The 25187-nt window shown below is 39.5% G+C and overlaps 1 protein-coding gene across 1 annotated transcript; it reads right to left on the bottom strand.

Moving 5' to 3' along the window:
* Nucleotides 1-1379: 1379 nt before the first annotated feature.
* LOC105019148 (aldehyde dehydrogenase 2 family member) lies at nucleotides 1380-25187 on the bottom strand. Its single transcript, XM_010885094.4, has 13 exons — nucleotides 24963-25187; nucleotides 22409-22513; nucleotides 21945-22085; nucleotides 15268-15347; nucleotides 14698-14809; nucleotides 11143-11271; nucleotides 6052-6165; nucleotides 5751-5853; nucleotides 4055-4239; nucleotides 2614-2778; nucleotides 2181-2338; nucleotides 1972-2086; nucleotides 1380-1767 (listed from the first exon to the last, which is right to left on the bottom strand). The coding sequence occupies exons 1-13, from the start codon at nucleotides 25077-25079 to the stop codon at nucleotides 1735-1737; spliced, it is 1557 nt and encodes a 518-aa protein (XP_010883396.1). The 5' UTR covers nucleotides 25080-25187; the 3' UTR covers nucleotides 1380-1734.

Here is a 25187-nt window from a genome sequence, read left to right as displayed (position 1 = left end):
CTTGTCAAAGCTTACACTTGCCAATTTTTCTTGCTTCTAACACATCAACTTTGAGGACAGAATGTTCACTTGCTGGCTAATATATCCCACCCACTGATTATCAGTGTTATTCACTTCACCTGTCAGTAGTCATAATGTTATGGCTGATTGATGTATATAAAGTTTTTGCAGCAACATCCAAACAATGTCTTTTTCAGAGAAAGCCTTGCTTATTTCAGCAAGACAATGCCAAACCACATTCTACACGTATTACAACAGCATGGCTCCATAGTAAAATTTGAAAAATATTAAAAACCTTTGCCGCATATCACAGAGGAGACCCCAAACTGTTCAGCAGCTGAAATCCTATATCAAGCAAGGATGGGAATATGTTTCACATTCAAAACTAAAGCAATTGGTCTCCTCAGTTCCCAAATGCTTACAGAGTATTGTGAAAAGAAGCGGTGGTGCCCCTTTTCTTGAAACAAGTTGCTGGCATAAAATTCTAAATTGGCATGTATTTTTCCAAAAACAAAAACATTTCTCAGTTTCAACATTTGATATGTTGTGTTATTTTCAATTAAATATAGGGATAAATGCCCCAGCTTTTTTGGAAACAGGGTTGTATATCAGATATTTCTATTATATATTTTCAATTATCTAGCAAAATATCTAAAAATGTGTTTTTGCTTTTTTATTACAGGGAATAGTGTGTAAATTGAAGGAAATAATTTAATGTTAAATTAAATCTATAACAACAAAATAGTGAGAAAGGGAAGGGGTCTGAATATTTTACCAAAGACACAATTTGCTCACTACAAAACAGATATTAGACTAATTACAATTAAATAATGCAAAGGAAATTAACAATACTTTTTTTTGTCCGAAAGGTAATTGACATCTTGATGGTTCGAAGAAATGTCTTAGATTAAAATTAAATGTTCTTGATTGCCCTAAACAGTGCAAAGATGAAGGCCTATTTGGAGCAGAGATCTGCAGAAGTCACACTTTGTTAATTGGGCCACTTCAGAGCCCTGACAACTGTGAAGCTGTGTGGGTCCACTTGGACAAGGAAAAGAACAAAAAGCAGTCAAAAAAGTCAAAAAAACATGACGGTCTGCTAAAGCAAATTCTTTCAGTTTTACAATCTAAGCGAGGTCACACTAAATAAGTTTTTTTTGTTTATTTTCATTGTATCGAGGTTTATAAATCTTTACCTCAATGTAACAATGTTTATTTGAACAAACACTTACTGCTCAGGGGTTTAAACAGTTTTTCTCAGAAGGTACTGTTGAGACATATAAGCTAGTGTGATACTAAATCTGCCATTTGTAAGTTACTATATTTGTTACAGTTGAATTGTATGATCAGTCGACAGTAGGTAAGTTATAAGCATGAAATAAGCAAGTAATATGGTTTCATTTATTATACCAAATTCTTTCAAAGTTCACATTTTGGTCATTCTTCAGGCATACAAAAGTACTCTATATAGTAGTCGGGGTTAACCATATCAAAATATGAAATAAATGACTGAGTTAGAGAAAGATTACAATAGCTCATAGCTCATGCTGGTTGAAAATAATGGCACTAATTCTGTGTTGTTTTATATATGAAGCTGGAAGTACATACACAGGTGTACAATTAAAGTCTAAATGAGCATCTGAGAATTGTGCAATTATTAATAAAGGCTGCCCTTCCTATAGAGGGGCATTTCGTTGGTTCGTTTCCTTGATTGGAGGCAGAGATCAGGTGGCTTCACGAGTTTTTCTGAGGGACCTTGATTGTTACCTGTGATAGATGATAAAATAATATAGTCTGCCAGAGCATGATGCTTTGATGTTGACCCAATAAATGAATAAACACAGCTGCTTACGAGTAGGTTTTTTGTACTTTTACAACAGCATACATACATACAACATGTTGACTGTGGTCAAAAGGGGTTTAAGGGCTCATCATGGTCTTAAAATAATGTGGTGATGATGGTGTCCTTACTGTTTTCACTTCTGTGTAGTTGTCCAGGCCATATTCTCCAAGCTCACGACCGTTACCAGAATATTTGTAGCCACCAAAGGGGGCTTGTGCTCCAAATACATCGTAGCAGTTAATCCTTAAGAGAAGGGTATATAAAAAACCCACTATTTTCTTCCCAAGAAAAGAAATGAACAACTTAAAAGGACACAATGTAATAAAAATCTGCATACCAGACAGTGCCAGCACGAAGTCCATTAGAGATGTAGTGGGCCTTGTCAATGTCCTTGGTGAAGATGGCGGCTGCCAGCCCGTACTTCGTGTCATTGGCTCTATCAATTACCTCCTCGACAGTCTTGAACTTCAGTATCTGCATCACTGGCCCAAAAATCTGGCCCCAAAATCAAATTCAAGTGAGGAGAATAACTTGTGGACAGAAACAGCATACCCACCATCACACAGTTACTGTTGACAGCTATCTATTCTGTTAAGAACTTTCAAGGTTATAACACAATATCATCTTGTAACATCAAACAGTTGTTTTGCTTGTATGACCAACACAGCATATTGTTTTTGGCATCAAATTCAAAATGGGCATATAATTAAGGCTGTCCCACAGGCTGTAATGGTGGACCAGTTGTTAATAATGAAATGGCCATGCCGTACCTCCTCACGGGCGATGGTCATACTGTCTTGGACATCACCAAAGATGGTTGGTTCAATGAAGTAGCCACGGTCTGCAGCCACCCCTCCCCCACACATCAGCTTGGCCCCCTCACGTTTCCCACTGCTGATGTAGCCAATAATCTTTTTGAACTGTTCCTCGTCCACCTAAATGGAAATAAAATAATCTTATAGCACTTCTAATTGGGTTCTTGTAATATGTTACGAAGAGTGTTATATAAACCAAACAAAACTACAAGAAAAGTTATTGTATGATTTATGACAAATACGTTTTATTTACTGACGGGTTCTGCATAGGGAAATTCTGGTATGATAGAATGTGCTAATCTTCTATTTTCATGTAGTGTGAAGATGTATTTTAAAAAGCTATCTTTTTCATAGACACACACATTATCATCAATAGCCTAACATTGATGCCTTAACAAACTAGTCCTAATGCCAAACCATAACGTGTAATGCCTAAACCTAAAGGAACCCCACCAAACACAAGCAGTCTTGCTTTTAAGCCTAAATGCTCACATCTTGTCAAAACCTTCAGACATAATCACAAAAATTGTACAAAGACGAGGCTAATTATGTAATTTATTTTCATGTTAACTTAATTGGCAAAACGCACATCCTATGGTTTGTAGAAATATATTTTGGGTTTTTAAATAACATCAACAAAATGTTTAAATCATTAAAGTTCAACTTGTCAAGGTAACAAGTACAACAAATGTTTTAATAGTACCCTACAGATAAGCTTTGGGGTTTTGCATGCAGTGAATTCTGACTCCTTGCTTTAAAGCAGAACCTAGCAAATTTTACTAATCAGAAAATATTTTATCGAACTTGTAATAATTTACTCTCTCACTCTTATTATTGCTTCTCAAACAGCTTTCTGAAATGGTATTCCATTATTCATTTGATGGTTGCTGCTACTACTGCTTCAGCATAAAAATAATCAGCAGAAGGTTGGAAGACCTTGATTTAGGGCTAACATGTAACTACTAAGCGAGGCACAAAATGCAAAACAAAACAAAAGACACGATGAAAGATTTTTTTAACTTATAAACGTGTTCATATTTTTGTTTGTTAGCAAGTGTTGTATAAACACATCCGTAATGAACAAAAAAACAGATCCCTGACAAATTCTCAGTGGTTAACAACTGAAAAGGAATTTACGTTTGCAATGACTGCTGGACCTTGTGGTATTCTATGAACAGAGGAATACAAAGGAGGTCTGGGTTCCACTATGAAATTCTAATTCTAGATTGTGCTGAGATGTCGAATATTAATGACATGAATGTATCATTGCTAACATCAATGAAATAGTGGAACTATGATGAAATTCCCCTTTAAAAAACATTGTATAAATGTAATTTTTTAAATATTAGGTCTCGGCTGAAGATCAGAAAACATAGCATTAGATTTTATTTCTAACCTGGGGACCCTGCTCAGTTTTCAGGTTGAAGGGGTCTCCCACCACTCTATTCTTGGCCCGCTGCACACTGCGCTCCATAAACTCATCATAAATGGTGTCCTGAACATACGTACGGGAGCCGGCACAACAGCACTGGCCCTGATTAAAGAACAGGGCAAAGTGTGACTGTTCCACAGCGTCCGCCACTGCAGACAGAGAGAACACACACACAGACAACAATCCCTATCAAACAATTGTGACATACACTCAGGGAAACAAGCACACGCTGTAGTATACACTGGTTATAAAAAGTAACCATTCCCTTCAAAATGTTAATCTTTTGTTGACTTACAGCCTGAAATGAAAACAAAATCAGACTTTTCCCAGTTTTATTTTCCCACAACACACAAAATATAATTTATACAAAAAAGTCTGAAAATAAAAATTCAAACAGTTTAAAACCCGATTTGGATAAGTGAACATGTCCGAGTTAATACTTGGTGGAACTGCCTTTTGCTTGAATAACATCCATGAGTCTCTTTGAATAAGTCTATACTTTGCACACCTAGACTGTGCTATTTTTCCACAATCTTCCTTGCAGAACTGTTCAAACTCAGTGAAATATGAAAAAGTGACCGCTTATGGATTGCACTGAAGTAATTCCACAGATTCTCAATGGGAAGTAGGTCGGGGCTCTGACTAGGCCACTCAAGGACATTCACTTTCTTGTCCTTCAGCCACTGTTTTTTGCAGTGTGCTTTGTGTCATTGTCATGTTGAAACATGAACCATCTTCCCATTTTCAACATTCTGGGAGCGGCTGCAAGTTCTCCACAAGAAACTGTCGGTATTCTATACTGTTCATTTTTCCTTTCAATCCTGAGTGCTCCAGTCCCTACTGAAGATAAACACCCCCACAACAGAATGCTGCCACCGCAGTGCTGTACTGTAGGCATGATGTTCTTTGGGTGGAATTGGGTTTTTGCCAGACATATCGTTTTGCATATCATTCAGGCCAAAATGTTCAATTTTGGTCTCATCTGAACAGTGCACTTTTGTCACTTGACCTCGGAATCTTCAGTGCTTTCTGGGTAAAGCTCAAACAAGAGTGTATTTTACTTGCCACCCTCCCACAAACGCCAGATTTGTGGATTGCTTGTGATATTAGTCACATGCACACATTGACCAGTCTTTGAAATAAAGGCCTGACGCTCCTTCAAAGATGCCATTGGCTTCTTGGTAGCCTCTCTGATCAGCATCCTCCTTGCCCAGTCATCCAGTTTGGAAGCCTGATCTAGGCAAGGTCTAGGTGGTGCCATATGCCTTCTACTACTTAATAATGATCTTAACTGTGCTCCAAGGAATAGACAAATCCTTTGAAATCTTTTTATATCCATTCCTTGACTTGTGCCTTTCCACAAGTTTATCTGGTAGATATTTTGTGTCCTCTATGAACACTGCTTTAATTCTGAACTGATCAAAGTCACTACAATTGATCACAGATGGAAGCCATTTTGTGTTTTCATTTCAAGCTGTACGCCAACAAAAGTTGAAAATTCTGAAAGGGGGTGGTGAATTTCTATATCCATTATATGTCAATTCCTTTAAAAGTAGCAGCTGCCAGCAGAAACTGATACTTCCTGCATGAAAGTGAATACATAGGTAAATTTAAGAAAATCTTTCAAACAAAACGTGAAGTAGCCACGAGCCATACTCACTGTTAGCATCAGACATGATGATGTTGGGACTCTTTCCACCCAGCTCAAGAGTGACTTTCTTCAGGTTGCTAGCACCAGATGCCTGCTGGATCAGATGACCCACCTGGAAACAGAGAGCAAAAAGCTTCTGAGGCCCTGCCAAATAACAACTATTGGTGTAAGTTGTTGTGGTCAGCCTTTGAGGGAATGAAAGCAAATATGTGATGTTCAATTGCTGCACCTTAATGGAGTCACTGCTTAGAAATCTTAGTCATGTGAAATGACTGTGCTGTGTGCACTAATGTCAACTTGTACATCTTACCTCAGTAGATCCTGTGAAGGCTACTTTATCTACATCCATGTGGGAAGCTATGGCAGAACCAGCAGTTGGGCCCATACCAGGGAGGATGTTCACCACACCAGGTGGGAATCCAACCTGAGGTAAGTAGAAAGAGAAAGTGAAATGTAATAGTAGTACAAACTTTGTGGATAAAACAGTGCTTGAGAAATAAGGATTGTGTGTGTTTTATAGCTGCTGTATGCTTTCTAGCCAACTTGTATTTTGCATATACTGTCAAAACATTTTATGCCCATGTTTGCTTCCATATTTTGGGCAGTTTGTTTTTCTTCTAATTGTTGGTGAATTTTTGCTTTTGTTGGTATAAACAAGTGAAATAAAAAATTAAGATACAAATAAAAAAGAGAAAAGTGTCATATTCCCATCCACCAAATCACCATGACCCTCATTCAATTGCTCCTTAATGTATACAACCTGAATACAACGTTTCATCTGCCTGACTGAGTACTTTTATTTGACTACAACAACCGGGAAAAAGTTTCTAATGGCCTAATTTGCGTATCAGCAGTACACTTGTGAAATCCGATCATATTTATCACCGTTGGTTATTAGGGATTCAACAGTTCACAGGCTAAACCCTATTGTAATTGTTAGTGTTCATTATTATTTTCATTATAAAATAGTACAAGGGATCTAAAATATACATGGTAGTACTGGCCCAAGGGCCAAAACTTCTGATTGGGAGTGCCATACAAATCGTTATCATGGTGCTGTAATAGGCCTCCAAAGTGGCCAAATTTGGAAGCTCACCAAGCCCACCTCATTTGATCTAGTCTTCAATGTTGGTACACATGTCAAACTCCTCACATTTAACATTTTTGCCAATGGGACTGTCTCCATTTTAGCTTCACTTCAAATGCAATTGGAATATTGTACAAAATAACCAATTTTCACAAGCCCCGATATTTGGCATCCATGGACGAATCTCTCTCAATGCAAAATATTCAGTAGGTCAAAAACATTGATTATGTAATCTTTATATTATTCATATTTTATAAACAAATTCAAAATAATTTTTGCTGTAGGAATTGTTAGCATCAACCAGAGTCTCGAGACCACATATTATGGGTCTTGGTCTTGACTTGATCTTGATCATTGAGGACTCGTAATTTTTTTAAAAGCTAGCTTGCTAACTGTTGTTAGCACTGAAGCTGAAGTATGTACGTTTTTTGCATTAATACATCGCTATTCTATTAATTTAGATAATGGATGAATTCCTACAATATCAGATGTTCCCAGGCCTGCATCTGAAAAACCTCTGTATATGGTGTACTGCTCCTAAGGAAAAAAAGTGGTCGGCCCTCGCAGTAGCGGGACATTTTATCATGCGCTCAGGAAGTGATGTGTTTGACATATCAAACAAAGAGCTGAAGCTGGACAAAAGTGGCTACTCTCATTTTGTGGATCAAGCAGCGAGAGACGCTAGCCAATGTTATAAAACATTTAAAAAGTTCAGAATGTAACAGTACCTAACAAAATACGGTTTAGATCAAAAGAAAGCAAATCAGGTAAAAGAGAGGCAGATCGAGGCCGTTCAGCCTTGGTGCAGGTGCCTATCCACGATGGAAGGAACTCATGGAGCAAAATGCATTAAATGTCAACGCTGATTTGCTTTCAAATAAGTAAGTAAAGTTAGCTAAAACGCTAGCTACCTAGCTATCCTCACAGTGTTGATAGTAATTGCCCTATTGGTGTTAATGTGGCTAGCTATACAGACAGAGCAGACATGGCTATAGTTACTGAGTGTACATCTATCCAGCAGAAATTGTTTGCAAGTTTTGCTACTACTACACTAGCTTCTAACAACGTCAGCAAGGACAATGTTAGCTGACTAGAATAGTCTCATACTGTTGTCAGTTATTGGCTATAACTAATTACTTGGCAAAAATGATTGGCCAATTTGGTTAACTAGCTAACTTTCTGTGGATAAAAAGGACAGCTGCCATCTGTACATGCTGTTTGCTTTGTTTACTGGCCCAGCTAGTAGTGCTGTAATCAGAATACATTACCAGGGCGAGTTTAGACTAGTAGCAAGCTATTCTTACGTTTCTGTATGTATGCTACATCAGATACATTTTGTTTCATTAATTTTAGTATACAATTAAAATAATCGTATGTCAACTCACCAGGTGAGATTTTAGATGAGCTGAATAAAAGTGCAAAATGAGATGGAAGTTACATCTTCAGCTTTAAGTAATTCGCCAGCCTTTGAATGCTTGCCACTTACTGTAACTGTAGTCTAGATAAATATTGCTCCAGACTGAACAGGCACCCACACTGTTGCTTGCTAGTTAGCTAACTGAATAATTCTAGATGGTTTGTCTAACCTTTTGGATAGTACCAAAGCCTCATGTTCTTACCACACTGCACTTGAATGTGTTGAATGTGCACTGTCTGTAATCTATACGACTTCCTTGTTATACATCACATATACAGCACCACTGTAATTATTATAACAGTGCAGCCAAACATAATTTGGTTCCATTTAGTTTACTAGTACTGTAATGACATCAACAATTGAAGGCTGGATTCAAACTCACACCAAAAATCTAAGTTAAAACTGGAAATCACTAGCTGTTCCAACATGAACTCATAATGTGACTCAGTAGTTTATGAATGGCCCCCACGTGCCTGTATGCACTCCTGACAACGTCTGGGCATGATCCTGATGAAACGGGGAATGGTGTCCTTGGGGGTCTGCTCCCAGACCTGGATCAGGGCATCAGTGAGCTCCTGGACAGTCTGTGGCGCTACATTGGCGTCGGATGCACCAATACATAACGCCCAAGAGGTTCTCATTTGGATTCAGGTCTGGGGAACGTGAGGGCCAATCAATGGCATTCAATGCCTTCTTCATTCAGCAACAGCCTACACAAACTGGCCACATGAGGCTGGGCATTGTCCTGCACGGGGTGTAACTCAACGATCAGTCTGAGGATTTCATTACATTACCTAACAGCAGTCAGTGTACCATTGGCTAGCATGTGGAGGTCTGTGTGACCCTCCAAGGATAGGCCTCCCCAGACCATCACTGACCCAACTGCCAAACCAGTCATTCTGGATTATGTCGCAGGCAGCATAAAGTTCACCACAGCGTCTTCAGACACTTTCACGTCTGTCAAATGTGCTCAGTGTGAACCTTCTCTCATCTGTGAAGAGAACGGGGTGCCAGTAGTGGAACTGCCAATTGTGGTGTTCTCTGGTGAATGCATATCGAGTTGTACGATGCTGGGCTGTGAGCCCAGGTCCCACTAGAGGACATCAGGCCCCCATGCCACCCTTATGGAGTCTGTTTCTGACAGTTTGGTTGTGTCATTTTGTTGGGCTCTGGCATTGCTCCTGCTGTTCCTCCTCGCACAAAGGAGCAGATACCGGTCCTGCTGTTAGGTTGATGCCCTTCTACGACCCTGTCCAGCTCTTCTCGTATAACGCCCCGTCTCCTGGTATCTCCTCCATGCTCTTGAGACTGTACTGGGAGATACAGCAAAACCTTTTGCGACAGCACGTATGGATATGCCATCCGGGAGAAGCTGGCTACACCAGTGATTTATGCTAATGTTGGCTCTAGACATTCCTGTTTCGACTATACATTTGGTATCAAGGACTTGAGAGGCTCAGGTGGGGAGGGAGGAGTAAACTATCAACGCGATTTGGTTTTCCGGTTACGAAAAATAGGAGGCAAATTTTTTCTGGTAGCAAAATAAAACAAACAATAACGCCATGCTCAGTTTGTTTACAATACGATATTTGAACTTGAGTAATAAAACTAATTTCTTCCTCAAACTCCTGCGACCGGCTCCTTCTCCACCTACACTTGTAACACTGCAACTTTAAGCCAGTGCATTCATTATTTAGCTTAATATGTATTTTGTCAAAAACTTAAATCCTTTGTGTCTTTGTCTTCCAGACACATGAACACAAGGTTATTCTGTGTTTCATGCAATCCCAAGTCAACTACCCTATTTTTTAGGTAGTCTAAAAAACTTTTCCCAGCGCTGTGCCCAACATGTCAATTCTTGCTCAATAATTTATTTAGGAGGAAGACAATTTGTATATTGTTTCTTTGCGTTTTGCATGGTCTCTCATTGGATTCCTCTACCAGACTGATGTCAACTGAATGGTCTGGGCTGCGATTGAAACCTAGCATGCCATTCCATGTTGTCACGTGATCTCCTCGATCTCTCGCCCTTATCATTTACTAACATAGCTTAACATGCTAAATCTTCCTTTGGGAATCTCTCCTCCTTTCTCTTTTCTCTTTTCAACATGTAAGCCCATGCCTCTGAATCATATTTCTGATAGATTAAGTAGCATTTTTATTTTATCTGAGCTTTGCTTGTGTTTCATATGCTGCACAAACAGTTTTTTATTGTGTTTATGTCTGCAGTAGCCTTCCTTCAAAATAACAATAATGACTAGTCTAATTCATACTCCCAACTGGAAAAGTGCAAGCAAGCAGGGAAGGGTCAGAGGAAAATCTGTCTTTTTGTCATCTATTGGGTGGACCTTGGAATTAATGTGGCAGACACAGATAAGCAGTCATTGTTGTTCTTTTATGGAACCACATTACTTTGTAAACACCCGGTGCTTGGTGGCTGTCCTATGATGTTGAATCAATTAGACCAAATGAGAGTGTAGACTCTGGGAGAATTTCAACCATCACACTCAAACAATTTTTTTTTGTTATTTCATTACTTTCCTCCCAGATTTTATCCCATCTCTTCGTAACAACTCCCAACAGGTTAGGGAGTGTTAAGACATTCTGCTTTTCCCCAACACTGCTTTTCCAACCAGGAAGTAATGTGGTCCTATATGTGTGAGAACATTAATGAAAGATTTTTTGATTTATCATCTCTGACAAAAATAAAGTGTTATTGGCCAGGTTCTTGCTATAGCATCTCAAAAGGGACAAACTTACAAACTTTTATATTCCTGTCTTTCATGTTTTTGTAGCGGAGGTCTTATTTTAAGCAATATACAAAGTACGGTCGCCATTTTCTGTTAAGAGAAAAGTGGTAGTCCTGGAAAGTAGTACCCTGGTGCCATTTTACCAACCTCCTTGATGAGACTGGCCACATACAGGGCAGTGAGGGGGGTCTGCTCAGCCACCTTCATCACCACAGTGTTGCCTGTAGCCAGAGCTGGCCCCAGCTTCCACGCCTGCATTAACAGAGGGAAGTTCCACTGAGGAAATACAGATGGGGAAGGAGAGTGAGTGGTAGAGTAGACTGACTACAAACATGCATGCTTAAACACATAGACACAAATCTATGCATGCACTCAACCCACAATAGTAAAGGCTCCCACTATATTTATACAACACAAGATAGCAGCAATACATGATTTATAGAATCCAGCATCGCAGGAATTATGTAAAATCTTTAACTTAAACCGTTATGATGTTCAATATGAACATATCAGCAGTGCAATTATGTTTAATATCAACATATCCCAGTGCTATTGGTCCTTAGTGACTGAGAGGTACGGTTGTTTTTTCAGGCAGTATTTTACCATGAAGTACAATAAGTTTAAAAGATTCACTTGTCTTTGTGATTTCTCTTTCACAGACACCAATCTACACATCTCCCTTCGGACAACAAAGTGACTCATTGTGGAACTCGTGTCAATACATGGTAGCACTACAGTCAATCATCTATATATAGGAACAGCAGAAATGTCATGTTTTCCTGTCATCTCATATGTTTTGGGTGACTGACTTCATAACCAAAGTTGTTGCCCCAAAATCTTGTGTCTATAGTTTCTCCACTTGTTATCTCTCACAAATAGTAGGCTGTGCACATTTTTGAGCTATTTAAAAAGCATGTTTGGTAGTTACATTTCTTAAAAAGGTTAACACATACCAATTCCAATTCCAAAATGTAGCTAGCAAGTTTGTACATAGGAAGTTAAAATATCACTAGAAATTGTTAGGGAGCCCCTTCATTGGTAGAAATTGCTTTAAGTGTGTGAAATGAAAGGAAACTTTACAGGACAACTGTCCTAAATATCATTAATGACAGATGTCCAATTCAAAATGCTGACCCACACAAAGAAACAGTTGCACTTTTCTGGTTTTACTGAAAATACATTTAGGCCTAAATGGCGAAAGAACACAGATAAAGAAAGCGGGATGTGATCTCATTCATTTAATCAACCTGTTCTACAATGGGTTGGTCAAATTAGGCATTGTGATCCAGGTAGTTAATGAACTTCCATCACATCTGTAAACAGCATCTACACATTGTTAGTCTTCTAGCTCAGCAAACGGGTGTTTGTACAAACACTGGTCAGCCTATCCAACATTTAATTTATTGTTTAAATTGTTCATACTATTCGCATACTGTGGTGTCAGCCCACATGACACAATGTGGCATAGGTGAGATATTTTAATTGAGATATTTTTGGGGGGTATACTCATGAAATTACGCATCAGCAATCATATTGTTTGTGGGTATACAAATTAAATGCAGCAGATGTGCATATCCATTTTGTTTTCAGTATTGCTCTGATATGTTTGTTCTGTTAATAAAATAAAAAAATCTTAATTATGGTATTTGGTTTCTTCAGAAAGTTAATTCAAATTTTACATAGAGGTGTGTTACGTATGAGTTTGAGTGCCTAAAATAATTCTAAATTACTTTCTCTCTAAGAGACCGAAACAAGTGATGAGTCATAATCTCTATAAAACCTAGCCACAAAATGTAATAGTTTTTGTTTTCCTACAAGGAATTTTGTACATGCTTCAAATAAGGTCTGTGTTTCAGGCTAAACCCAGCTCTACGTTTTGATAACTGTGCAGTGTCCTCCACTAATATTGGTAAATATGAGCAAAAAGGTGGTATTTTGTTTTATCTTGATATTTCATACAAAATATTTTTTTAAAAATCGAGCCTTTAATAATTAAAGAAAAACAATTATATTTTATCATAAAACAAATTTCCACAATTATTGGTTCCCTTCATTTTATGCTTTGTGCAACCTCCTTTTGCCAAAATAACTGTTCTTAGTCTTCTATAAGGCATAATGAGGTTTGAGAACACATGGCAAGGGATCTGAGACAATTCCTCTATATAGAATCTCTTCAGATTATTCAGATTCCAAGGTCCACGTTTGTTGGTCTCCCCTTCCGCTTATCCCACAGGTTTCTATGTGGTTAGGTCAGAGGTCTTGGGATGACCATGGCAAAACGTTGATTGTGGTCATTGAACGATTTTTGTGAAAATTCGGAGGAGTGCTTTGGATCAATGTCCTGCTGGAAGATCCAACCACACCCCAGTTTAAGTGTTGTGGCAGAGGCAGTCAGATTTTGATTTAATATCGGCCAGTACTCGATGGAGGTACACGATACCATGTATCCTAACAACATGGCCAACTGTAAGCACTTGATTTTCTTGTTTGATGACCGCAAAGGCTTTTTTATGGCAACCCTCCCAAACAACTTGTGGTTATGTTGGTGACGTCTGATCATACTTGAGAATTTCGGACCCCAAGACCCAACTAATGTCTCCATCCTCCAACTGTGATCCCTTGAGATTCTTTGGCTAATCGAACCATCCTCCTCACTGTGCGTGGGGTCAATTTAGACCATGTCCAGGCCAACTGTTAACATCTCCAGTTGCTTTAAACCTCTTAAATATTGCCCTGATAGTGGAAATGGGCCTTTTCATCAATTAAGCCATTGCAGCCATTTCCTGATTTGGGAAATTCTCAACCTTTTGTTGTACATAATTACTGTATTCTCTTTAATGTCCCCTGTCCGATGAACAGATTATCTTGACAAACCTGAAATGTGGAATCTGTGCAAATTATACTAGAAAAAGGCTCATTAAACATAGGACCGCCACTTTACGTTTCATTTATATTTTTGTTTAGTCATTAGCGAACAGGCAATCAGTGCATGCAAAGGATATGCAACCAAGTACCAAACATAATTACTTTATTATAAATAATGTTAATCTGTCCAAATTCCTTTGGACCGTAAAATGGAGGGGCTATATATAAGGAAGTACTCTAATTTCTAAATATTTTATCCAATAAATTCCACTCAAACATCATAGCATAATTTCAAAGCAGAGGAAAATAACAAAAGAACCCCAAAATATGTTGCTGTCCAAATACCTTTGTAGTTATCTATGTTTTAACTAAATCGTTTTGGATAAAAGTGTATGATCAATGTTTAATTGATGCACGATTTGGATAAAATATAGAATTGCGATTTCTTAGACAAAGATTGCAATTATGGTTATGATTTGTGATTTTCATACATTGGTGTAAACAGCATAGATAATCTCACTTAAAAATAGAGATCATAGCCTACATAATGTACTATTAAACTGAATAAAAATCCAGTTAAAGTTCAGTGTTTTCTATTTTACCCGTTTGCACTGTTTACTATGTTTGTGCTGTTGCCATAGCTGGTAAGGCAAAATTTCATTCACATATCATTCACCTTTTTTGGAACTGAAAATCACTGTTGGCAATTTGAAAATTGCAAATGTCAATATTGCAATTTCGATTACATTCAATTAATTGTGCAGCCCTAGGATGTACTATATTGTATATTGTCAAGGAGTTCCATCAGTACTTCTACTCCTGCACACACACACTCACCGGGATTATCTGGCCACACACACCAATGGGCTCATGACGGGTATAGCAGAAGAAGTCTCCATCAATGGGTATTGTCTTCCCCTCCCACTTATCTGCCCATCCTGCATAGTATCTAAACACACACACAAATCTGTAAAAATCCTACACATTTCCTATGATCAAATGTAACTTTTTCTCAGGTGCCACTGTACTTTCAAAATTCCATCTTCAGTAAATACAGGGGGGAACTGCATAGCAGTGCTGCAATTTCTTTTTATTACTGCAAATGAGCAACTGCAGCAACAGTTAGGAATGTATCAAACATGGAAAGCAATTTGATCTCTGATGCAAATTTCTTTGTAATAAGAATTTTTTTGTGATGTGATCAACAGAAAAGATACATTAGACAGTCTAGGCCAGGGTACAGGTTTCAGCTAAATCATAAAATTTTCCCCCACCATTCCAAGTTGACACTCCCGTTCAACTTCACACATGACCTCAAACCTACTGATGCAACATGATTGGGGTTAGTTTCTCTTTCATGCTCAATTGTACACATCACCCACTACAGTTAGTTATATTACGACTTACCTCAGGCACTTTACCACCATGGGGACATCCACACTGTAGGACACAGCATAGGGCTTTCCATTGTCAAGGGTCTCCAGTTCCTAAAGCAACAAAAAGTCAAAGGGTCAGTGTTAACTTCAACCATGGGACCTTAAATGAACAGCCTTCCTAAAGGATTAAGACGCAACATAAAGTATACTAATTTTCAGCCAACATATATAATTTCAGACAATGATCATGAGGAAGGTGAGGGATCAGCCTCAACTACACGGCAGGACCTGGTCAATGACCTGAAGGGAGCTGGGACCACAGTCTCAAAGAAAACCATTTGTAACACACTACTCCATCATGGATTAAAATCCTGCAGCGCACGCAAGGTCCCCCTGCTCAAACCAGCGCATGTCCAGGCCTGTTTTAAGTTTGCCAATGACCATCTGGATGATCCAGAGGAGGAATGGGAGAAGGTCATGTGGTCTAATGAGACTAAACTCCACTCGCTGTGTTTGGAGGAAGAAGAAGGATGAGTACAACCCCAAGAACACCGTCCCAACCGTGAAGCAAGGAGGTGGAAACATCATTCCTTGGGGATGCTTTTCTGCAAAGGGGACAGGAAGACTGCACCGTATTGAGGGGAGGATGGATGGGGCCATGTATCGCGAGATCTTGGCCAACAACCTCCTTCCCTCAGTAAGAGCATTGAAGATGGGTCGTGGCTGGGTCTTCCAGCATGACAACGACCCAAAACACACAGCCAGGGCAACTAAGGAGTGGCCCCGTAAGAAGCATCTCACGGTCCTGAAGTGGCCTAGCCAGTCTCCAGACCTGAAGCCAATAGAAAATCTTTGGAGGGAGCTGAAAGTCCGTATTCAGTATCAAATACAAGTCATGCAATAAAATGCAAATTAATTACTTAAAAATCATACAATGTGGTTTTCTGGATTTTTTTTTTAGATTCCGTAACTCACAGTTGAAGAGAACCTATGATAAAAATTAGAGACTTCTACATGCTTTGTAAGTGGGAAAACCTGCAAAATCGGCAGTGCATCAAATACTTGTTCTCCCCACTGTACCTACACGTAACCAAGATCCCATGGTGCAGGCCTTTTAATTGTACCTAGAATTTCTAAACAAACAGCTGGCGACAGGGCCTTTTCTCATAGAGCTCCACTACTATGGAATGATCTGCCAATTAAGGTTAGAAATGCAAACTCAGTGCAAACGTTCAAGTGTCTACTCAAACTCCTCTCTACAGCACGGTTTATGATTAGGTGTAGCCTGGCCCGGGGGCGTGAAGGTGACCAGAAGGCTTGATACTGTCCACCCTTGCTGTCTTGCCAGGTGGGCTCTCGTTGCCACTGGGATGCCCTCCCTCCAATGCCTTTTGGGGGAAGAGTCACTGGGTTGTTGTTTTCTCTCTGTTGTGCAATTGGGCTGTACGCTGCTGGCAATACTCGGCCCTCATTCAGGGTGTTTGCAGTTGGTGGGTGTCCCTTTGGTTGATGCCTGGCAATGTGGGTGGATTGATTTCCTGCCTGTTGGGCCCGGTCCGGGGCCTCCCGCGGGTAGGGCCACAGTGTCGCCGGACCCCCCCGTCTCAGTTCCAAGGTCTTACGCTGCTGTACTATTGTGCTGGGGGATTGGGTCAGTTCTCCTTCTCCACTATAAATCGTTGTTGATATGAGGAATGCATTTTCTGAATTTTCCCAGTCTCCTCCCATTTTAAACTTTTGGAGGAGATGAGGTCCTGGTCCACACCTGCGGAGTACCCTGATTTTGGGGGCCTGTTGCCGTTTCTGTCTTTGTCCATCTGGTCATACTTCTGACCTAGTCTAAATCTAAATAGACTCTGGATTTAGCCCACATGCATTTATTAATTATTCCAATTGGACTATTAATATTCACCCGGCACAGCCAGAAGAGGGCTGGTCAACCCTATGAGCCTGAGTGCTCTGATGGTTTCTTCCTAAAATTCAGCCTTCTTAGGGAGTTTTTACTAGTCACTGAAATTCAACACTACTGTTGTTTGCTCCTTGGGGTTTAAGACTGGGTGTTTCTGTAAAAGCAATTTGTGACAACTGCTGTTGTAAAAAGGGCTTTATAAATAAATATTTATTGATTGATTGCAGTGTCCCCCGCCCAGAGTGCAAAGAAATGTGGCGACCATAGACAACACCCTGTTAAAATTCTTCTGTCCTGACACCTCAATGTTGGGATCAACTTCCCCTGGAGGCTGGGGAAGGAGAGTCTATGCATGTTTTCAAAATACTGAAAGCTCACTTTATTCAAAGAGATGTAAAATAATTCCACTGCCCCCAACTCAGTCTGTTGTCTTTGTAAACCTGGTATATTATTTGGATCATCTTTCCAGCACTGACTTTTGCCAATAACGAATTAATTAGAATGCACTCACTGTTATGTTGTGTGGTAGTTTCACCTAGCTTTCTTAAAAAATATATGTTGTAAGTCTATGCAACGATTTCAGATAACGGCAAGTGCTATTCAGATAGTATAATTTGTCAAATTCCGTTTCAGCCATCATTAGCCAGTTATTCCTATGAGCTTACTTTTGACCACTTTGTGTGAGCACAATCTCACACACATTACCTGAAACATTTCATTAAAAAGTGCCATCCAATATGCAGATGAACATCTTTTTATTTTATAAAAACACAATATGGGCTTAGAATTGGCTTTCACAATAGGAAAATCCACATAGATTTAACACTGAAAACAAAAGCATGACAGTATGGAATGTAGTTCGGGCTTCTGAGAGTCTAAAAAAAGATATTTCAAATAACACAATTTCACACAGCACCCTTATCAACATTTATTGACCAATCAGGACTAAAATATTACTGAATATGTCACTAAAACTAATGGGTACATACACTATATAGCCAAAAGTACATGGACACCTGCATGAGCTTGTTGGACATCCCATTCCAAAACCATGGGCATTAATATGGAGTTGACCCCACCTTTGTAGCGATAACAGCCACCACTCTTTTGGCTTTCCACAACATTTTGGAATGTCTCCATGGGAATATGAACCCATTCAGCCAAAAGAGCATTTGTGAGGTCAGGCACTGATGTTGGACAAGAAGGCCTGGCTCAGGGCTCTGAGCAGGCCACTCAAATTCCTCCACACCAACCTCGTCAAACCATGTCTTTATGGATCCCACTTTGTGCACAGGGGCACAGACATGCAGGAACATGAAAGGGCCTTCCCTAAACTGTTGCCACAAAGTTGGAAGCACCCATTCATTCATCTTCTTACGCTTATCCGGGGCCAGGTCACGGGGGCAGCAGTCTAAGCAGAGATGCCCAGACTTCCCTCTCCCTAGACACTTCCTCTAGCTCTTCCGGGGGGACACCGAGGCATTCACCGGGGCCAGCCGGGAGACAGTCCCTCCAGCGTGTCCTAGGTCTTCCCCGGGGGCTCCTCCCGGTGGGACGGGCCCGGAACACCTTCCCGGGAAGGCGTTCAGGAGGCAACCGGAACAGATGCCCAAGCCACCTCAGCTGACCCCTCTCGATGTGGAGGAGCAGCGGCTCTACTCTGAGCTCCTCCCAGGTGACCGAGCTTCTCACCCTCTCTCTAAGGGAGTTGGAAGCACCCAATGTCTTTGTATCCTGTAATAATTTTTTGTACTAGTTGTATAAATCTAGGTGATTCAATATGATGCCGGGGAGGTTTTAATCACACTCACAGCTATAAGGAAATGCAGACCTTGCTTTACTTAAACTCTGGTCCGAAAAAATATAACTAGCTGATGGATTCAAACAAAACGTTAAAACGTTTTCTAAATACCCCTGTCTACAGTATAAGATTGCCTTGCTTGAACATGCCACCAACAAAAGCACTTAGAAATTAGCTCCTTAGGACAACAATGCAGCGGTGTAGCCTAGTTTAAGTTAATTAACTATGACGTTTTCATTAAGTTTATTACATAGAACAAGAGATCAAGTCATAGATTACTAAATCATTGCTAAGAAAAATCATTTTCAGGCTGGTTGTAAAAAGGAATGAATGCACTGATGTGTAATGCTCTTTGGTGAAGAGCAGTGAACATTCATTGTACCAGTGAACTGTGCACCGTACCATTTTGGACATCTCAGCATAGGCTTAGGCCAGTCTGAAAAAAACAGTTTCTCTGACAAATAAAAAAATGAAAATGTCTCCTTGTATACAAAACAAAAAGTATAAAATGCAATATGCAACAAGATTTTACTGTGTAAATTGATTCATTAGGCACCAAGTTATGGGTTTCATGTGACTGGTAATACAGACATGCCCAGCTTTCATTTCAGCTCATGAAACACTGGACCAAGACTTCAGAAGTCAGTCTTGTAATATTATTATAGATTGAATTTATAATTGATTAAAAAAAATTCAGTCTACACACAATGTCCAATAAGGACAAAGCAAAAATACTTGTAGACATTTGTGCCAATTTATTGAAAAAATAAATAAAAATCTCTCACACTTGAGTATTCAGTATTTTTTGAATCACAGCTTCAAGTATTCTTGGGTATGCACACATGGGGTTCAAGTCCAGGCTTTGGCATATTCAGCAAATTACCACAGTCGAGTGACAGCGTTGGGATCAAAGCACAAAATTACTACTTTCACTTATGGCTAGCTAGTGAAAGCTCAAAGCATCACAAGAGAAGCACACATTTGCAAACATTCAACTTTATCTAAATAAAATTCTAGGGCACAAACATGTGAAAAATGTGTACAGCGATTCAACACTGTCCCCTCACTCAACCGTTAATGTGTTCAAGTACTTTCCCATGTCTTCCAGTAAAACAAAACTAGTTGAAACACTTCAGCACCAATCTTTGTACCAAGTACAGTGTCATAAGGCCTTGGGACTGGATAAAAACACATTGCAAATTATTGCAACCTTGGTGCTTGGAAGAGAACATAAGTATACCCAAAGAATTTAAGTCTACATACCTTTAATTCTCTAAAGCCAACTAATAACAAGCATAGTAAGATAATATATATATAACATGAAAGTAATTGTTCTAAAAACATTTTATTTTACAGGAACTCTTATCCAGATCGATTTCAGTTATGTGTATACATTTTCATACTTTTTTGCAAGCGCAATGCTCTAACAATCGAACCAGATAGAAATTAAAGCAGTCAATACATACAAAAATGTGATCTTTGTTTTATCCCTATAACCTTGCTATTAACACAAGTTTTACTTCTATTCATCCATTCTGTAAGATAGTTAGTTTTTGCATACAAATATAACATCCATAACACTGGAATAATGCTGTTATTTACAGTCCTGATGGACCTTGCTCCCATGACAAGCCATGTGACAGCGATAATAAAAGGTAAAGTGCAATGTCAATACTGTATTTACAATCATATACTCTTAATACACCCACCCACATTCACCAGCGTTTCTTTCTCCGAGAACAGACACCTTGTGTAAACACCAGGATAAAGTTGCTTCTGACTTAAGTGCTTTGTATGTCTTGTAAGAGCACCATTTCCCCACATTTCTTGAGCAGTACAAGTGTTGGTCATATGACTAAACCTGCTGTGATTCTGAATACATCTAACATGTCATCTCTTATCAGGTGTTTGAATACCTAGGTAACTGGCCGGATTTGGACCCTGCCTAATATAAATCTGAAAAATGTTGGCACTTCTATCGACTTGAAGAAATGTTGGGACAGTAGTGAATCTTCCCAGGAGTGGTTGTCCTGCAAAGATTTCTCCAAAAGCAAAGCGTATATAATCCAGGAAGTCACAGAAACTTTATTTAAACATCCAGAGATATGTAGGCATCTCTTGCCTCAGCTAAGGTCAATGTCTATGACTCCATCAGAAAGACACTGGTCAAAATGTTGATTCATGGCACAACAGCAACATGGAAACCTCTGCTCACTGAGAACATGAATCGTTGTCTCGAGTTTGCCAAAAAGCGCCCGGATGATACTGAAGTGTGAAATTATGCAACGTTTTGGTCAGCATGGATCCACTTATATCCAGCAAATATCATACACTGTGTTCCAGATTAATAACCCCATACCAACAATGTGATGATTTAGGGATACTTTGCTGCATAAAGACCTGAACAACGTCCCAGACAATTCTATAGGATAATGTCAGGCCATTAGTCTGTGAGCTGAAGCACAGCTGAATGTTGCTGAAAGACAATGATCCAAAACACACAAGCTGGTCTACATAAGAATGGCTGACAGAGATTTAAAGTTTTGGAATCTCTTAATCAAAGTCCAGACCTAAACCCTATTGGCATGTTGTGACAGGACCTGAAATGAGCCATCCATGCTCAAAAACCCACACGTCACAGCTGTACTGCAGGAAGGAGTGGGACAAAATTCCTTGACTCTGTCGTCTAAGACTGATCAATAACTACAGGAAGAGTTTGGTTGCTGCTAAAAGTGGCGATACCTTTTTCACCCGGAGGTACTGGGTGCTGCATAACTTTTTTAAATAAACATATGAAATAAGTCTCACAATGTTGATTGTTCACTCAGATTACCTATGATATAATACCATTTTTAGCTGAATCTGATAACAGTGACTTCACCAAAAATATAATCAAACAGTGGACAAACATTTTCACAGCACTATGGGCAAATACCTCTTCAAGGTACTTCAGATGAACAATTGACATTGACAAGTATACAAGGACTGGGTCACTGACCGCTAAGTAGGCGGAGTCTCTCTCGATGGCGTCTGCCAGCCTGTTCAGAAGTAGCCCGCGGTCTGACGCGTCCATGCGTCGCCATGGTGACCCAAACCTGAAAGCATCCCTGGCAGCTTTCACAGCCTTGTCCACATCAGCCTTTAGGGAGGGACAATAGGAGAAGACAGAAGCAAACCAAATCAGCAATATTACATTAATATAAAAGCATCCAGATAACAGAGTTTTGTACAGTCCCTGGCAATTCCAACTAGTGGTCATCTCTCTGCTTCAGTTGTTGCCACGATCTTAGTAAGCAAAAGATGTTGGATTAATTTACTTTTAATATGCAGCCTTCCTTCAATTAACATGAAGGCGCACACTACAGTATGTCGCCTAGTGGAACCCCTTCTTTCACTTAAGGAATTATATGTTTACACCAAAGAATAAACAAAGTCTTAAAGGTTCCAGTTCCAGACACTAACCTTGTCTGCCTCAGCCACCAAACAGATAACCTCTCCTGTAGCTGGGTTGATAGTGGGGAAGGACTTCTTGCTGACAGCATCCTGCCATTCATTATTGATGAACAGCTGAAATAATATAAAAGAGGTGATTAGGACATTTGTTCAGGTTACAGACATAATTAAAACTCTTAGCCTACATTCCCCCAAAAAAATTCAGCATAAACACATGCATGCAGTGTGTGCAGGCTTTCTTTGTCTTGTCTTTCAATATGTAGTATATTTCAATTAGAATATCAGAAAATTACCACAGTATATTTGCAGTAATAGTGGAACAATTGTGTTTCACAATAGTTATTCAGCCAGATTATATTTGGATGCATGCAAATTGTATCCTAAAATAATGCAGTGCCAGACTCTCATAGTTGAAGTGTACCTATGATGAAAATGACAGGACTCATCTTTTCAAGTGGGAGAACTTGCACAATTGGTGTCTGACTAAATATTTTTTTGCCCCACTGTATATACATATGATGATCCTTTATAGGACTTTGCATGAACAGCTATGAGACATTTGATTCATACATAAGGCCATTTTCTTTGTGCATGTCAGTTGCTACTTAAGTAATTTATTTTTAAAAGTAATATTTAGCTACATTTTTAAATAAATATTTGAAAGTTCATCAAATCCATGCACATTTTCTTTAACATTGCACCAAACAAATCTAAGCTCCCCATATTAGGAGAACCTTTTATAGTTCTCAGAAGAACCTATTTCGGTGAAATCTGCACATTTAGTGTTCGGGATCATGGGTTTTGCTAATTTTGATTCACAGTCTACATGGGGGCACCATTGGGCAGGGAAATCAAGTGGCTAGTTTAGCAAAACAAGTAGTCCTAGGTAAAAATACAAAGGTTATTCAAGTTCTCACAAATGCCATGCAGCATTTGGTGCATCTAGGTGCTTTGTAAGCAGTCTTACCATAAATTTACTTTGAGCGTCTAAAAATTGAAAACATGTCTAGCCAGCTTCATCTAGCTAGTTGACAAAAGTACAGGAGATGATTGTTCAACACAGTGGTTCTTAAATATTGCCCTGGGGGTCCGCAGGAGAGGTTCAAGAACCAATGGCTCAAGAAATAAAATCAAAACATCCAATTTTAGAAATTTCATGAAGGAACTTTATACAGTGTCAAATCAGTTACTAGCAAGTTCTCTCAGGGTTCACGATTATGGTGTATATTTTTTGACCCAAATTAAGCTCCAAGTTAAACAACAGTTTTGCAGTTTTTCAAGCAGTTTTCCACTTGCAATGCAGCATAGCAATAGGGGCACACACGGTTTCCATTCATGTTAATAATGCAAATTACTGACTGAGACAGAGCTGAATAATGGATTGTTTTGAAGGACCTACTCAGGGTAAGGGGACTGATTTTTGGACTAACTATCCCTTTAAACTCTTTGCGGATGATGTTGTCGTGTTGGCCCCTTCAAGCCAGGACCTTCAGCATGCACTTGGACGGTTTGCAGCCGAGTGTGAAGCGGTGGGGATGAAAATCAGTACCTCCAAATCCGAGGCCATGGTCCTCAGTCGGAAAAGGGTGGCTTGCCCACTTCAGGTTGGTGGAGAGTGCCTGCCTCAAGTGGAGGAGTTTAAGTATCTAGGGGTCCTGTTCACCAGTGAGGGAAGGAAGGAACGGGAGATTGACAGACGGATCGGTGCAGCTTCTGCAGTAATGCGGTTGATGTATCGGTCTGTCGTGGTGAAGAAAGAGCTGAGCCGCAAGGCGAAGCTCTCGATTTACCGGTCAATCTACGTTCCTACTCTCACCTATGGTCATGAGCTTTGGGTCATGACCGAAAGGACAAGATCCCGGATACAGGCGGCCGAAATGAGCTTTCTCCGGCTTTGCCCCGGATAAGCAGAAGAAGATGGTATGGTATGGTATCCCTTTAAACTGGAACATAGGTTAAGGCTGCCCTGCCTGGTTGACCAATGGAGATTAATAATTTGTCTCCCTCTTAACCCCGCCCACATAGAAGAATTGCGTAAAAACACAGCAATTACACAAGAAGAAAGCAAAGACCGGGGTAACGTAACCAACGATAAATAAAAAATCCTGCAGCCAAGGAAAAAATCTTTCTTCGCCATAATTTAAAATGATTTCCTGTAAAAAAATTGCTTTTATTTATTTACAAGGTGTAAACCCCCGCTTTATGTAAGAAACCACAAATCGCAGCCAGGTGCTCACCAATTAATAGCACTTTGATCTGCCTGACAATATGTAATTAATCAAGTTTAATTAAAATATGAATGCAATCATCAACATCTAACCAGTTATTACAAGGTTCAATTAAGGTAATGTGTCTTTACAGTAGCCTAATCAACAAGTGGTTTGTCTAGCACAAAAGCTAGTAGTCCTAGTTAAAGATAAAGGTTATTGAAGTTCTCATGTATGCCTTGAAATGCATTGAATATTTGCAGAAATACCACATTTTAAGGAATTTCACTGGAATGACTATGATATAATAATGTAAATAATAAAGCGAAACTCGTAATTCAAATTTTAATGCTTACCTTGTTATAATGCACTTCTGGCTGTGCACTTGGTTTGGGGATCGTGGCCGCCGAATACTGACATTTGGAAATGCCAAAGACTCGAGGCAAAGTTCGAATTAACACAGTTCTGAGCATAGTGGTTGCTTTATTCAACAAACCCAAGAGAAAGACAAGAGATTATCACCACCTAATATAGGCCAACAAACACTGAAGTATTCATGCGCAGTAGAGATATTAGACCAG

Source organism: Esox lucius, chromosome 20 (genome assembly GCF_011004845.1).
Source record: "Esox lucius isolate fEsoLuc1 chromosome 20, fEsoLuc1.pri, whole genome shotgun sequence".
Taxonomy (NCBI): Eukaryota; Metazoa; Chordata; class Actinopteri; order Esociformes; family Esocidae; genus Esox; species Esox lucius.
This window is presented reverse-complemented; position numbering and strand designations above follow the sequence as displayed.